Consider the following 14,859-nt stretch of genomic DNA (forward strand, 5'->3'; position numbering starts at 1 on the left):
CAGGTAAGTCCGAAGAACGGACGTTGATGGGAGAAGGAGACTGCAGATACGGGGTACGAGTATGCAATAGGTAGACGATGGCTTGGTGGATGGCTACATTTGGTGCAAATAATAATAATTGCAAAGGCAGCAAGGGAAGCAAAGCAAAACGGCTCGTCAGAAGTGGAGATGAAGGGCAGAAGAAGAGAAAGAAAATGAGGGAGAAGGAGGGTGGCGCAGGACGAACAAGGTTGGACAGGAGCGAGAGAAAAATCGAGATGCTTGGCACTGCTAGCCCCTAAAGGGTATGGTAGGCACCCATTGATTGGCACCTCGAGATAACGGCATCCACCTGATCAGGACACGGTTGGCACCCAGTTGGTTCGATGGGATCAATGGCTGGAGAATCAAAAACACTAAATCTGACAGGGGTCGCACACGGACGGAGCCACGTCTGTAACAACTTCCGAGGCTACTTAAGGATTTCGCGCCCCTCGTCCATAAATTTGCTGCTCCTAAAAGTGTGATGCACCGCACCCTTCACCTCTCTCCTCCCCAAAACGATCACAACACGAACCGACGCGTCGGCCAATTTCCACGCCAAGCCACCATCTGATTCGTCTCTGCTTTCGAGACGCGTTGGCCAGATCACCTTCTTCTCCATTAGGTGTATCAGATCAATCCTTCAATAATCCATATAAACATCCAATTCAACTCTATTTCATTGCGCGCGCATCGCAATTCCATCGCTGTCGCATCGCCGAATCGCCGCCGTCAACATCGAGATTCATCCAGACTGCTGCCTGTCGGTACTGCTGTTATTTGCGACACAATCTCTGGCGCGACAACAGTTTATGCACGCCGAGTCTGGTCACTGCCTGCCTGCCGATTAGTCCAGCGACCTTCCGAGTCTGCTTGGCGCTCTGAACGCCTGTTCTGTATATCACATGATCACAGTCACATGATCATATCGATATCAACCCTTTCCATTCCATCAGGCTCCTCCGGCATCTCCATCGCCATCGCCATCGATCTCTCGACTCCCACCAATTGAGTCTTGAAGCATTGTTGCCACTTGATTGTGTCAGCAATTGCTCAATTCTCGTCGACTATATATTAATCGCACCTTTTTCGTTTCATTCCGCAACGACATCTCACCTTTTCCGGCGCCCTTTGTCGTCATCTCCTTTTGTGTTATTTTGCCACCATTCGGCCTGTAAATTATTCCAGCATTAATAATAATCTTTCAACCTGTTCATCACTCTATCGGCTGGTCCGATCTTCCGCGAACATCTTCTAGCGGATCTAAAAATCTCTTGGCAGAATGGATGTTGAAATGCAGATGGAGGCCAACGGGTATGTGTTGTCGCGTCCACTTTCACTGCCTCACTTGTCACTTGATCTGACTGTCAACAGACTGCCTGCGCACTTCAGTTCGACTTCAACTCAACCTGCAGAAAACCATGTCGCCGACAACCTAGCCGCCTCATTATCAAACTCTGATGCTCCCATCAGTTTGCCGTCGAAACCCGCTGTGACTGAATCAGCGCCTCAATCAGCGCCTCAATCGGACCCGGTATTCGAAGCAACCTCACAGGCAGAGCCAGAGGCAGTTTCCCAACCGCCTGAAGCACTACCGCCTTCCACGAATGGCATAGGTGCAGCAGCCGAACAATCAATTTCAACTGTTCCTGACTCTCAACCTCAACCTTCTCTCGAAAGCAATTCAGTCCCGCCACCAACATCACTCACAGACAGCATGACCGACTCGGTCGTACCTTCCTCCGTACCTGCTGAGATTCAGTCGTCAGCGACGCCTGCAGAAACTCAACCGACCATGGATTTTGCTGAGCCTGTCTCAGCTCCACCTCAGCCCCCGGAATCAGATCTGCGGACTGCCCCTCATTCTGATGCCTTGAGTCCTGGGGCTGTTGCACAAGTTGAAGCTCAGAAACACCAACTGGACAATTCTGCGGACATCGTGCCATCACCTGCCGACGCCAATGTTATGGACATCTCAGTGGCGCCTGACTCAGCCAACGTCATTGAGCAAACACCTGTCACCAACCTTGGCTTGCCTTCACCTCCAACTCACTCGCCACCCGATGCTCCGCAACCGGCTCCAGCTACATTGCCTGAAGACAAGCCAATTCCATCGACTTATGCATCCGAGACTGCATCTGTACCAACATTTGCGCCAGAGCCAGAACCTCAACAAATCCTTGCCCCTCAATCTGAACCTGAAGCGATTCTGGCACCGGAGCGTGACATGGAACAGATCATTGCGCCACAATCTGAACCTGAATTGATCCCCTCAACAGAACCTCGGCCTCAGATGACACCGACAGCTGCACCAGCCGAGAAGCCCAAAGAACCAGCTCCGACACCTGCTGTACCCGCTACCCAACTTGGGGAGGACCAGGAGATGATTGATGTTGTACACGCTAAACAACCTCGGCTACGAGAAGATGATAATGCTGATTCACAACGTGCGGCGAAGAGAGTCAAAACCGATGAATCAGGAGTTGCATATCAAGAAGCAGGATTCAAGGTTCCAGAAGTTCCCATGGCGGCCTTATCACCAGTACCGAATGGCGAGACACCCACGACAACCGGGCCTGGCGATGGTGACGACACCGTTACTCAGGCACGTCTGGCACACATGAAGAAGGTCACTTCAAACTTGAAGAAGAGCAATTCTTCCGCACCTTTCCGGCAGCCGGTTGACCATGTGGCACTCAACATTCCATCCTACCCTGATATTGTCAAGCAACCTATGGACTTGGGAACCATCGATTCGCGACTGAAGCAAAATAAATACACCTCTGTTTCAGCATTCATTAGCGATTTTAACTTGATTGTCGACAATTGTGTCAAATTCAATGGCCCTGAGCACGGCATCACCCAGCAGGCTCGAAAGATGGAGTCATCCTTCAAGAGTCAGATGAAGAATCTCCCGCCGGCGACCCTTGAAGAACCGTCGAAAGAGATCAAGAAAGCAGCGAAGAAACACGAGCCTACCAGACAACAAGCACCTCGACGACCATCGGTCAGCACATCCAGTCCTGCGGTTGCTACAGCTGCCTATGCCTCACCCAAGTCTGCTCCTCCTCAGACTCCTTCCTTTGCTCCTGGGCCTGATGGCATGCCTCTGATCCGCCGTGATTCGAGCTTGGCTGATGGTCGACCCAAGCGAGCCATCGTTCCGACAAAGCGCAATCAAGAGTTTGGAGGCGGAAGACCCAAAAAGAAGAAGTATGAGTTGCAGCTCAAGTTCTGCGACGAGGTTCTGAAGGACATCGCCCATCCCAAAAACTGGCAGATGAATCAGTATTTCACCCATCCAGTTGACCCCGTGGCGTTAAATATTCCCACGTATTTCCAGATCATCAAGAAACCCATGGACCTTAGCACCATTAGAACAAAGTTGACCAACAATGTCTACGAGAAGGCCAAGGATTTCGAAGAGGATGTCCGACTGATCTTCAAGAACTGCTACAAGTTCAACCCTGAAGGCGATTTGGTCAACGCGGCTGGTCATCAGCTGGAGGATATGTTCAACAAGAAGTGGGCAACAAAGGAAGAGTGGATTGCAGCTCGCGAGCCACCGTCTGCACCTGAATCCGATGCAGAAGACGAGGATGACGAGGAGGATGAGAGCGAGGAAGAAGCAGAGGACAGCGAAGATGAACGAGCTGAAAAGATCAAGCTACTGCAGAAGCAGATTGAAGAGATGTCGAAACAGATGGGCGAGCTGACCCAGAAGAAGGTCAAGAAATCCAAGTCTCCACCCATGAAGAAGAGCAAGTCTAAGCCTAGCAAGAAAGAAAAGCCTGCAGCACCCAAGGAGGGCAAAGATAAAAAAGAAAAGAAGAAGTCTGCACCCAAGGCCAAACCGGAGAAGGACCGATACGTGACATTTGCCGAGAAGCAATATATCTCTAACGGTATTGGGATGCTGCCGGAGAAACAGATGTCCGAAGCTCTAAAGATCATCCAGAACAGCGTCCCGTCATTGGCCAACACTGATCAAAACGAGATAGAGCTCGATATTGAGGAGGTCCCTAACCATGCACTTCTCAAGTTGCTCAACTTTGTCAAGAAATATGCAGGGCCGCCTCCAGACGAGCCAAAAGCCGAGGCAGCTGAGAACTATTCTACCTCTGCGACCAAGAGCAAAAAGAGCAAGCCTATGAGCAAGCATGACCAGGAGGCGCAGATTGAGGAACTCAAGGGCAAATTGGGTGCGTATGTTGGACCGGTGTCACCGAACGCAATGCCGTCGATAGAGGGGGACAGCAGCGACGATGATGGTGACTCCGAGGAGAGTGAAGAGGAGTGATCCTGACATGTACCTGAACACGTGCAGTGTTGAGACGTGGCGAGAGCAGAGAGCGACTTGATCTTTTACCGTTGTTTCCGACCTGGAGCATCGTGCTGCATAGCATTACGGACACTGGTGCTAGACAAAGGTTTTATCGCCTGGGCGTGGAAGCAGTCTTCCGAGATGGGTAATTTTTTAGACCATCAGATTGAGATCGATTGAAATTGGAGTGACTTCCGTGAGCAATTGGCTCGATAAAAATGATACTGGCAGCGGGTGTGGAGAGCTATCATAGTTGGCTGACAAGGGGACGAAAGCAGGGAAACTTGTGAAGTGGTATGAACATTGCACGTTGATACAATAAAAAGATATTTTCCAATTCCAAGCAATCCTTTCAATGATGCACTGGCACGACTGGTTATTCGTAAGGGATACTCAATTCTTTCGTTTGTTGCTACCAGTAGCCAATGATAGCGCGCGTGCACATTGGTCTTGGGATTGAACGTTGATTCGACTTCGACCTCTTTGAGCGCGTGGTCAGCACCAAACCCATCATTCTGGGCTTCGAGTAAAAACGATGATAAATCGGCGAGATTGATATAGCTAGCCAGCTTAGAGCGAACTACGAAGCAAGAATGTGATGGAGATGGTGATCCCATTTCTACCAGAGGCAACGCTCGACGCGCATCCCGCGTTCGCGAGGTTGTGGACGTACATTACGACCGAAATCTTAGAGGATGATGCGTCGAGGAAGAGCGTGAATGAGGAGAGGGTGGGAAGGTGGCAAGCGCAAGTCAAGGCCAGACGAGACAACTTTGAATTCGGTGGCGCTGGTCGGTCGAGAAGTGGTGGAGAAGAGGAAGAGCAGGATCAATCGCTGCCGGAGCACGAAGAAGCTATGGACGATGGGTATGGAGGTGCGCGTCGTTCTCAAGTCGATGGACAAGCGCGCGGGCGTCGCAAAGGGATGAAGGAGAACGACAAGGAGAAGCTGAGGTTAGAAGAAGCGTTGAATAAGGCGAGGGTCGAGACGATGCAGTTGGAGATACTGACGGATGTCCTTGTAAGTGGCCCATTTGTATGCCTGTGTGTAGGCTGCTGACGCGTTTGCAGAGGGAGATATCGCAGAGCTCGCAGAGCAAGCAGCTGACGCTCGGGTTGAGGGATGATCTGCTGGTTATATCCGCGTATATCGATGCAAGCCGCAGCAATTCTCCAGGAAGGTCTGAGGCAGGATCCGATGCACGCAAGGGACTGCTCTCCATAGACGGTCAAGAACTGTTGGAAGACGATATTGTTCTGTTCAAGGAGAACATGTCCACCGTCGCGGATGTCGTGGGAAAGAGGCTCGTCGAGATTGAAAGTGGCCTTGCAAAATTGGCGGGGATTGCAGCTCTTGACGAGGAGGAGCAGGAGCAGGACGACCAACAAGCCGGCGGTATACGCTACGATGAAGGTACTAGTACCCGCGCACCTGAACGAGACAGCATGAACCGAGCAACACCGGGAGACCGGCCGTCTAAAGATCTGTCTACCTTATTCTCGAGTCTAACAGCACAAGTCGATCATCTCGCCACCCTGCGACAAACCCTCCCTACACGCCTCACGACCATGTCTGGCACGCTGACCACGCTTCTCGCGCTCCAACGAGACCTCCTATCCCAACAACTCCGCACCCTCGAAGCGACCAAACACGGCGTGATCTCTCGCCATGCGCAGGCACGAATGACTTTCTTCGCCACGGTCGCGCGGGCGATGGATTTGAAGACCCGGGTACTCCTGCTCGAAGAGAGGTGCAAGATCGAAACGGGTGAGCACGCGGACGCTAGGAAAGCGTTCGTTGGAGATAAGATTGCTGAACTGGACGGGCAGGAGGCACGGTTGGATCAGCGCATCAGGGAATTGCAGGGTGCGCTGGACGAGTACGAGCGTGCCGGCGAAGATGCAGGGTATGGGAGAGACGGTGGTGTGGGTGTGCATGTGATGACGAAGCTGGGGAGGAAGTATGGCGCGGTCGAGCGCGAGATGGAAGAAGTGAGGGCGGATATTGCGAGACTTGAAGCGCAGACTCAGATTGGCAGGGGAAGATAGCGCCGGCTGCGTAGGACGAGGATGTCGAGTCTATATCAACAGAGTGAGCGGTTGGTGATGACGGAACGGATCGACGCGGGTTGTGCAAAAACTCGCGAACAGAAGATGCAAAGACGATACCTGGTAGACGAGTTAGATGTCAGAGAAACCAGCACGAGCATAAAGCAGGGACACCGAGCGCTTTGACAAGTCTGATATAATCGCCGTTCTTTTTGCTCGTTCTGTGTGTTTGTCATCAATTCATCCGAGCCGCAATCAAAATGAAAGCCTGGTATCTCGATAATCTCTATACTATGTCCTTCTTTCCTTGCGTCATAACTCGTAATCAATTCCAGATTTGTATCGTCGCGAATGCGAGGGTCCTGCATTGCGAGGGCTGCTCTATGCCTCAAAGGTCTTCGCTGGCCTGGGCCAAACACGCTTGTAAAGGCTCACGCCGATGGCATCCATCGGGTTGATCTTGCCGTCAAAGGTGGCTTTGAAATAGCCGTGCGTGCCCAGGGGTTCCTTGACGAACCCTTGGCGACCACGCTTCGTCCACAGTGGGAGAGCTGCAAACCATAAGACGTCTTCGCGGCTGAAAAACATGTAGCGCACTGTGACGAGTTTCTTGTGGATTTTGAATGGGTGGCCCGTCAAAATGACACGTTTGGCAACAACACGGGATGAAGAGGGAGCAAGCGTGGTCGCCGTGCCGATCAACCGTAGGTGACCGGGTTCTGCGCTGTTGATGCTCGAATCGAGGAGTGCTGGAGCAACATTGTCCGAAGGCGTTTCGCGGCGGAAGACCAATACAGGCACAGAACCCCATGTCAAGGGCCCGGTAAATGTGGCGATCGCTGTACGGCCAGGGTGGAGGAAACGATCGAATTTGTGGACGTCGTTCGGTGTCTGACCTGAGGCGGAGAAGATGGGATTGACGACCAGCCGACGGTGACCAATCTGCACAATCACTTCGTCCTTGGATTTTAGAGGGCCCTCGAATTCCGAGTTCAATGTGAGGTTGAGGTTGATGACGGCGTGCTTGTGCTCATGGCGGAGGATGGAAAACAATGATGCTGGTGCCGAGGCCGAAGCGAGTGAGATGGGAACATCTCGAAGTTCGATCTCGACTTTCGTTCCAGCGAGAACTCCCCCAGCAAGTGATTCCTTCAGTGCTGAATTCAATGATTTCTTGTAATCGGCTATTTGAAGCAGTCGTCTGTACTCCATGGGCTCATGTGGCGCATCCTCGGCGTGATTCCATTCGCTAGTCCGCAAGCTCTTGAGGCCACGGTATTTGGCGAGTCTTTCGCGAGCCAGAACGTTCGGAGGCAACTCGATCTCATCGGGGAATTCGAGGTCCTCTTCGGCTTCTTGCTTTCTGCTCGCTCTAAACTCTTCGAGCTGGCGAGCTTCCTCTTCTTCATCGGCGTCCACATGCATCTCGGATTCCGGGTATTCTGACTGTCCCACTTCGGTCATGGCATCAGCGCCGTTTGCGACCACGCCGTCCTCTGGTCCTAGCGAATCTGCTGCGTCCATGGCAATATCGCCATCCCTATCTTCGTCAAGCATATCGGAATCAGAGTCAGAGACATCTTCCAGGAACCATGCTGCTTGGTAGTTGGAAGTCCCCTTCGGAAGCTTCTTTGGCGCCGGAGGGATGTGAGTGTTGTCATCGGAAAAGTAGTGATGGTCGTCGAGAAGGACGCCCTTGTGCTCCGTCGTAGCCGCAGTACTAGCAACATCTTGCATGTCTGCTTGCTCAGGTGCCAGCTCTGCCAAATCATCCTGATCAGCTGTCGGCCCCCATTCTCTGATCGGTACATCTGCGTCCATCTCATCTGCTCTTCGTTTCTGGCCTTGTTTCGGCACTTCCCTTATCACATTGATCTGAAAATCCCCCCAGCCAGGAACATGCACTAGCCGATCTGGATTTAGCCCTTTCCCTCGTATTGTGCCTGCGAGAGTGACTGCAGCTGTGGCTGCTCCATTGACCGGGCTGCTCCAGTCCACATTTTCGACCAGCATCCAGCTCCGGTCATCTCGCCACCGTATTCCTCTCGTAGAAGCAGTCGATATACTTCTAACCAAGTTGGAACAATCCGACTTGCTATCCAGACTGGATAGTTTATCCAAGGCCGGAAAGTAACGGCCGATAGCGATCCTCAGGTCTGTCAGGTGTCGTGATCTCTTCGCTGCAGGGACTTTGGCTTCGACACCTTGTACCACAGCAGTGACATTGGTGATCCCCTGTCCCTCAAGGGCCTTCAGGAACAAATCCTCCTCTTCACCGATTGTTTGCTCAGCATCCAGTACGAACACAACCCAATCGGCCAATTTGCAGACATCGAGTGCCTTGAGAAGGTCAAAGGAGGCAGGCAGATAGAGCAGATTGCGACGAAATCGATCGACTCGGACCGGAACTATACCGCTAGTTACTTCAAGGCGGGCAATGTCGACGCTCTCATTCAGAAGGTTGATCGCGGAGTATGGATCTATGCTGTTCGACAAAGGCACAATCGCAATGTGTTTGGCTGCTCCATCTACGCCCTGGAAAATATGTTCTTCTCCTTCTTTCTTTTCTTTGTGGTTCATGCGCAGTTGCTTCGCTTGGTTGCGTCTGGCGAGTTTCGACATGACTTGCTGGTGGGGCGTCTTCCTTTGGCCCTTTTCTGCTCTCGCGCTCTCGATTTTGCCTACATACCGGTCAGCATGAGGCTTTGTTAAGATCCTGCGTGTAGCCCACCCTTGGCCGCATCCTTCAGAGCACTTTTCGAGGCGTGTCGGGATTTGAAAGGCTTGTGCTCTTGTTTAGTGGTACTTCTGTGATGATGGACAGAAGTCATAGTCGGTGCCATTGAAGGATTTCCTCCAGAACCTCCAGCTTTGAACCTCAAGGCCAGAGACATGTCATGTACTGCGCAGACGGAGGGGCGTTTTTCTCCGCAAATTCTACAGTTTATCAGAAAAATTTCCCACCCAATCTGGCGATCGATGCTGCCGCTTTTGGAGCGGTACTTCTATCCATGCTGTGCCATGCCAAGATGGCACCCTCCAACAGCCTCGGCACAATAATTAAATGGATTGTGATGGATACAACCTTTACCATTCTGTGCCTCACGGTCTCCTTTTTGCAACCCAATGTGACATCTGGTACATGTTTTGCAGCATACTTCTAGGGTTTGCCACGAATCCGGCCTCGCCAATGCAGCGATCCTGCTTTTCAACCACGAAACCATAGTGTTCAAGCAACTTTAGTACCTCATCGTTAGAGAACTCGAGCTTTGGAGCACCCGGGTCTCCACACTCCCCCGAGGCAAGGCGCTGCCGCATCTTACAAGATATGTCATCATCAAGGTCACCTTCCTGTCGTCCAGCTGGACCATTCTCATAGCAATTCCACAGAAGTGGTCCCACGTTGATCCAAACTCCCCCAACTTCGAGACAATGACTGACCGTCGCGATGTAATCGAGCAAATTGGGCGCTGTGTCGATGAAGAAGAGTGTCGTTACGGCGTCGAAATGATTTTTGTAACAAGGCTTGGAGTACTCGATGACAAAGTCGTTCATGTTGATCTTCAGCGACCTGCCGACGCGCGCAGTCTCACCAATCAGCTTCCTAGGTCGGAGATCTGGGACTGAACACGTCAAGAACTGGTCGCCTCGAAACACATGATTCGAGAAACTCAGAACCCAGGGGTACAGCGCATACTGAGGATCAGTCTCGGCCTGGTTCAACATGAACAAGCTTGCCAGCAGCTGATGGTGCGATACCTCGTTCGCTTCGACTTCATATCCGGCCAGGTAGAGGTTCAGTGGCAACCTTAAAAGCCCTGCACCAGGCACCAGAATGCGCCTTCTGTTTTCAACAGGTGTCGCGCCGACTGCTTGAGCCAAGTCTTGCATTATCGTCTTATGGCACAAGTCACGTTCTCGTGAACCTTCCTCTGAGAAATCCCGGTAGAGTTGCCGCAGAGTGGAGCGGACAATTGCACCTCCTTGCCCGTCATCTGGTCCAGAGTTATCATCTCTATGGTCTGCAAGTACAGAGGACAATAAAGTCGTGCCATGTTCGGCGATTGCGGAAGACAGCCTAGAATTTTCAGTGATGGCAGAAGCGACTCGTTTAATATTCTCCACGTGTGAGATAGAAGGCTGACACAAGACCTCTTGCTGATGCCGCGGCAAGCTAAGGAAGTGGCTCAGGCGTGGAGCGACAAATTCTCTCTGGTTGCTGATGCGGTATTGTCTATCCTCTTGGTCAACACGCTAGCGCACGTGCATTGTGCCGATACGGACCTGAATGCATGTATTGCACGTTGCAGCTCATTCCGGTCGACATGTTGCAACGAGATGCCACCATATGTTCTAACAGCATTGTCCATTGCATGAGATTCAAATGCCACCCGGATTGGTAATGGCCCTTAAAGTACGCTTCATGCGAGTTTCGCGGACCTTCAGATTGGCGAAAGGCTATCTATATGTGATACAGTCTCTTCCGTTCTCTCAATGTGCTTGGCCTCCCACCATGAGGATGAAATTAACGCGGTGCACAGCCGTGCAGGTAGAGGAGCCTCGTTGGTTTGAGTCGAAGTTAACCAACCCTTTTCGGCAGGCGTTCAAGAGTGTATTCAAGACTTGGCATGCTCGCTTACCGCGATGCACCCCAGCGTCCACGCTGATTTTAGAGTCTGGAAGCGTCGAGATGCCCAGCCAACTTCAGCCCATCTGCATGGCGCAGAACCTGACGTGCCTGATGCCAACAAGGCGCTCATCTTGCCTAAATGATTGGCCGTATGCCACTCGGTAAATCATGATATTGGGTAAGAAGATTATCCCACTCAGCCAGCCATATTTCGAGTGCGCGAATGCCTTACTTTTTGGCACGGGAAAGCAGGAGTCAATTCCCGATCAGAGACCCAGAATGCAGGATCGGATGCATGGGCGAAATTGAGGGAATAGCGATGACTGCTTCAGACTTCCTTCACGACGTTCCCATCTTCGATTGCTTCGCTGGGCTCTCTCTCCAACCCATGACCATCACCAAGCTCCCATTCCAAATATGCTCGTCGATCCAGGGAAATCGATAGTGGTGGTTGAAGTTGCGGAGCCTGCGTCGGGATCTACAGGCGCTTCTCGGCCTCGACCTTCACGGCGAGGTGCATACCAATTTCTGCTCGCAGCATTCATTGTTGAAGCTGTTTTATGGGGTACAGATTCCAAGTTGAAGAATGGCATAGAGAAAGGCGACTAACTTGTGTGAGTCAGGATTCCCACTCACTTTCGGTACTTTTCAGACGTTTTACAGCACAGATGGCGATTTTGGTACAAATGCCTACCTCCCGATCGCGGGCATGTTGGCCATTGTGCGCAATCCACTCGACTCTGGCATCTCTTCCATTGGACTGATGGCGAGGCACAGGGCATTCCGTTTATCGGCGCACCGCTGGCCACAGCCTTGACTACGGCGTATATGAAACGGAGACAGCTGATGATATCTCTTGGGCTTTTCCTCGACTGCCTTGCCCTTGTTTCAGCTAGCTTTGCAACGCACGCGTGGCATGTCATTCTTACCCAAGGAGCAATGTATGGGCTTGGATTTTTGCTGCTTTACTATCCATTATTGTCGCTGTTGAACGAGTGGTTCGTCGACAATCGAGGACTTGCATATGGCCTGTTGTAAGTGCAAAATGCTGCACTAACTACCGATTAGGTTCGAGTTGCTGAATGACCTTCAGATTTGCCGCAAACGGTCTTGGAGGCATGATTCTTCCCATCATCGTTGAACGTTTACTGCTGCACTATGGTTCTGCAACTACTTTGAGAGCCTTTGCCATGGCTGCTGTGCGTACTCTGATATACCGAGGAAGCCATGCTGATACATCTACCAGGTAGTCACAGTCGGACCGATGTTGCCGCTACTGAGAGCTCCGCTGTCACATCACCATAAAGAGTCACCACAAACAGATTGGGGCGTTCTAAGAAGACCTTTGTTCTGGGTAGTCGCAGGTGCAAGCTTTTGCCAAGGCATAGCTTACAATGTGCCATTTGTCTATCTACCCTGTAGGTATTGTCCGCCTGCATCCGACCCTCGAGCTGATTAATCCGATATCAAGCATATGCTCTGAATTTCCAAGTACCAGCCACTAAAGCAACTCTACTGCTCACAGCCATGAACCTAGCCTCCACTGTCGGTCAAATCGCGTTCGGTTTCGCATCAGACCGGGTGAACGTTTTCATTCCTCTGATTTTCTCCAGTCTATGTACAGCGATCGCCGTGTGTACACTCTGGCTGCTTGGCACGCACTTCTCTCATCTCATCGCCTTCGCCGTTGTGTATGGGCTCTTTGCTGGCGGTTTCAACGTGCTCTATGCTCGTCTTGCGACGGTATTAAGTAACAGCCACGCGAGCGCTGAACTCTGGGTATATGGGCTGCTTGCCTTCGACCGAGGACTGGGATACGTGATATCAGGGCCTGTATGTGGTGCGATTATGGATAATAGTATCCGTACGGAGGGAGAGGGAAACGTCTCGGCTTATCGGTCCTTGATCTTATTTGATGGGATAGCGTTTGGGCTTAGTGCTTGTGGAGGGATTGGATGGTACTTCACTAGAAGTAAGCAAGTCGTTACGACCTAACCTCTATCCCCAGTCCGAGACCACCTAGAAGACAGGAAGCGTCGTCGGTTCTGTGGGCGGGTTGCAGCGCCATCGAACCTGCCTTGCAATGAGATTGGGCAATACTGATGTTTAGCGCCAACCGGTGAAGGGCGACTCCAGCGAACGACGACACCTCCTGGCCTCAAGTCTTGTATCTAACCTCATCGCATGCTACTACATCCGCCGTCGTTCTAACTCTTTTTCTTCTCACCTACTATACGTGGAAGAATGGATATCGAGGCCAACGCAGCAACGATGCAAGATTCGACTCAACGGGTTATCGCAACTCCAGACGCTGCCCTCACCTCGGAGAGGGAATCGGTCGTGGCCCCAAATTTAGGCCAGCTGCGAGATCGTCGACTGGCACAGGGTGTAAGAAGGACTACACCCAACGGAATTGAAAAACAGGCCAAAGGCCAGAGCCCTCTATGGACCTACTTTGCACGCCGGAGAGAGCAGACAGGAAAGGACTACTGCGTGCTGTTGGCCTGGGAAGACGGCTCGCAAACATTCGTGGTCGACGTACCTGTCGCGGACCCAGACAATGAAGAGGCTGTATTCGCTGACCTCAATGCACAATACTACGCTCATAGGGGGAGATGGCGGAAACATTTCGGCTTGTGTGGCGTCGAGGGTGTGGAGAGAGTCGAGGTAAGTCCACTACCACGATTTCTAGTCGGCGCATCACATTGACAGGGTCGGCCCACCAGCTTCGTTTGGGAGGCTTGATCGATTCGAACATCTTCATAGGCAAGGCTTGTCCCAAAAACAAGCCGGACAGAGGGCATCTGCAGGCGTGTGTGGATAAGTACCAGGCCCAAGTAGACTGGGTTGACAGCCCATACTGTTATCCCAACGACGAAGCAACCAGACCAGATTGGGTGCACGACTGGGGCTGTCCTGGCTACAAGTATCCCGATATAGCAGAATGCCCACACCAGGAACTAGCGTATTATTTGTGCCGCTTGGACAATCTCGAAGGACACTGGTACATGTTGCAGTGTTTCCATCGACCGGCACTAGCGGAGCAGCAAAGGTCATTGAACCTCAAGCACGAGCACCCGCTGATACTGCGTTATGAGTTAGTCTAGCCGCTGGTGTCCTTGAGGTCATGATCGTCCTTGCTGACCAGATCGCCAGCGGGTTCAAGAGCGCCGGCTACGGCCAGCAACCGCGCGACCAAAAATTCCCCGGCCTATTGATCCGCGAACGCCAGCTGGGCAGTGTATTCGATATGCCACACGTGGTCCTTAAGAGTATCACATCGGTTCTAATGCTCGTGGTCACCGTTGTTGGCCGACTTGGATGCGGCGATTGGAACTCAGGCTTTGCGGCGGGAAGTTGGTTCGCAAATTGGGTTGCGGCCATACAATTTTCGCGCCAACGAGTATTCAGCAGGCCCGGCCACCACGACGGTTGGTACAGGGAGGCATCTCGCAGAGACGACTGATGCTTACTTCGAAGTGTCATGGTGTGCATGCAGCTCAGCATACACATGTTTCCCCGATGTTTGCAGATCGTGCCCCGATGTTGATTTGAATGGCCTTGCCTCTCCAGCTTGCTTGCACTTGCAGACCAAACCAAAAGTGGCTGAGTCCACCATGGAGCCCGACGGAGAAAATGCCCTCCAGGTCAGGTTGACCCGTGCTAATGCGAATCTCTCGAAGCAGAGCACACGCAGCAACGATTTGTCACAAACATCAATGAATCATTGAACGGGTAGAAATTGTGATTGCATCTTCAAACGGCCAGGCTGGTTACAAGCTAGGTTTCTGACCCGTTACAACCCTTTGAGCCGCCGCCGTCTTTCCTCTCGTTC

At 52.0% G+C, this 14,859-nt stretch overlaps 6 protein-coding genes across 6 annotated transcripts; 4 read left to right on the top strand and 2 right to left on the bottom strand.

The window, feature by feature from the left end:
- Nucleotides 1-494: 494 nt before the first annotated feature.
- On the top strand, nucleotides 495-4,696 carry PV05_03442 (uncharacterized protein). The gene is made up of 2 exons (XM_013464082.1): nucleotides 495-1,335; nucleotides 1,396-4,696. Exons 1-2 carry the CDS (start codon nucleotides 1,304-1,306, stop codon nucleotides 4,319-4,321), a joined length of 2,958 nt encoding a protein of 985 aa, XP_013319536.1. The 5' UTR covers nucleotides 495-1,303; the 3' UTR covers nucleotides 4,322-4,696.
- A 145-nt stretch (nucleotides 4,697-4,841) lies between these two features.
- On the top strand, nucleotides 4,842-6,584 carry PV05_03443 (uncharacterized protein). The gene is made up of 2 exons (XM_013464083.1): nucleotides 4,842-5,366; nucleotides 5,417-6,584. Exons 1-2 carry the CDS (start codon nucleotides 4,944-4,946, stop codon nucleotides 6,392-6,394), a joined length of 1,401 nt encoding a protein of 466 aa, XP_013319537.1. The 5' UTR covers nucleotides 4,842-4,943; the 3' UTR covers nucleotides 6,395-6,584.
- Nucleotides 6,585-6,775: 191 nt separating this feature from the next.
- PV05_03444 (uncharacterized protein) lies at nucleotides 6,776-9,288 on the bottom strand (the record flags this gene model as incomplete). The annotated part of the gene is made up of 2 exons (XM_013464084.1): nucleotides 6,776-9,075; nucleotides 9,126-9,288. The coding sequence occupies 2 exons, from the start codon at nucleotides 9,286-9,288 to the stop codon at nucleotides 6,776-6,778; spliced, it is 2,463 nt and encodes an 820-aa protein (XP_013319538.1).
- Nucleotides 9,289-9,496: 208 nt separating this feature from the next.
- On the bottom strand, nucleotides 9,497-10,285 carry PV05_03445 (uncharacterized protein; the record flags this gene model as incomplete). The annotated part of the gene is made up of 1 exon (XM_013464085.1): nucleotides 9,497-10,285. The coding sequence occupies one exon, from the start codon at nucleotides 10,283-10,285 to the stop codon at nucleotides 9,497-9,499; it is 789 nt and encodes a 262-aa protein (XP_013319539.1).
- A 983-nt stretch (nucleotides 10,286-11,268) lies between these two features.
- PV05_03446 (uncharacterized protein) lies at nucleotides 11,269-12,329 on the top strand (the record flags this gene model as incomplete). Its single annotated transcript, XM_013464086.1, has 5 exons — nucleotides 11,269-11,589; nucleotides 11,648-11,745; nucleotides 11,802-12,058; nucleotides 12,118-12,227; nucleotides 12,271-12,329. Exons 1-5 carry the CDS (start codon nucleotides 11,442-11,444, stop codon nucleotides 12,327-12,329), a joined length of 672 nt encoding a protein of 223 aa, XP_013319540.1. The 5' UTR covers nucleotides 11,269-11,441.
- Nucleotides 12,330-13,033: 704 nt separating this feature from the next.
- On the top strand, nucleotides 13,034-14,490 carry PV05_03447 (uncharacterized protein; the record flags this gene model as incomplete). The annotated part of the gene is made up of 3 exons (XM_013464087.1): nucleotides 13,034-13,691; nucleotides 13,751-14,121; nucleotides 14,181-14,490. The coding sequence occupies exons 1-3, from the start codon at nucleotides 13,269-13,271 to the stop codon at nucleotides 14,488-14,490; spliced, it is 1,104 nt and encodes a 367-aa protein (XP_013319541.1). The 5' UTR covers nucleotides 13,034-13,268.
- Between the last annotated feature and the right edge of the window lie 369 nt (nucleotides 14,491-14,859).

This window comes from Exophiala xenobiotica (assembly GCF_000835505.1).
Source record: "Exophiala xenobiotica strain CBS 118157 unplaced genomic scaffold supercont1.2, whole genome shotgun sequence".
NCBI classification, from domain to species: Eukaryota; Fungi; Ascomycota; class Eurotiomycetes; order Chaetothyriales; family Herpotrichiellaceae; genus Exophiala; species Exophiala xenobiotica.

Bases quoted from the DNA above. Each gene is read 5' to 3' on its own strand.
- PV05_03442 (XM_013464082.1), top strand. From the start codon at position 1,304: ATGGATGTTGAAATGCAGATGGAGGCCAACGG. The intron at 1,336-1,395 runs GTATGTGTTGTC...GACTGTCAACAG, and splicing joins ATGCAGATGGAGGCCAACGG to ACTGCCTGCGCACTTCAGTT.
- PV05_03443 (XM_013464083.1), top strand. From the start codon at position 4,944: ATGGAGATGGTGATCCCATTTCTACCAGAGGCAACGCTCGACGCGCAT. The intron at 5,367-5,416 runs GTAAGTGGCCCA...ACGCGTTTGCAG, and splicing joins AGATACTGACGGATGTCCTT to AGGGAGATATCGCAGAGCTC.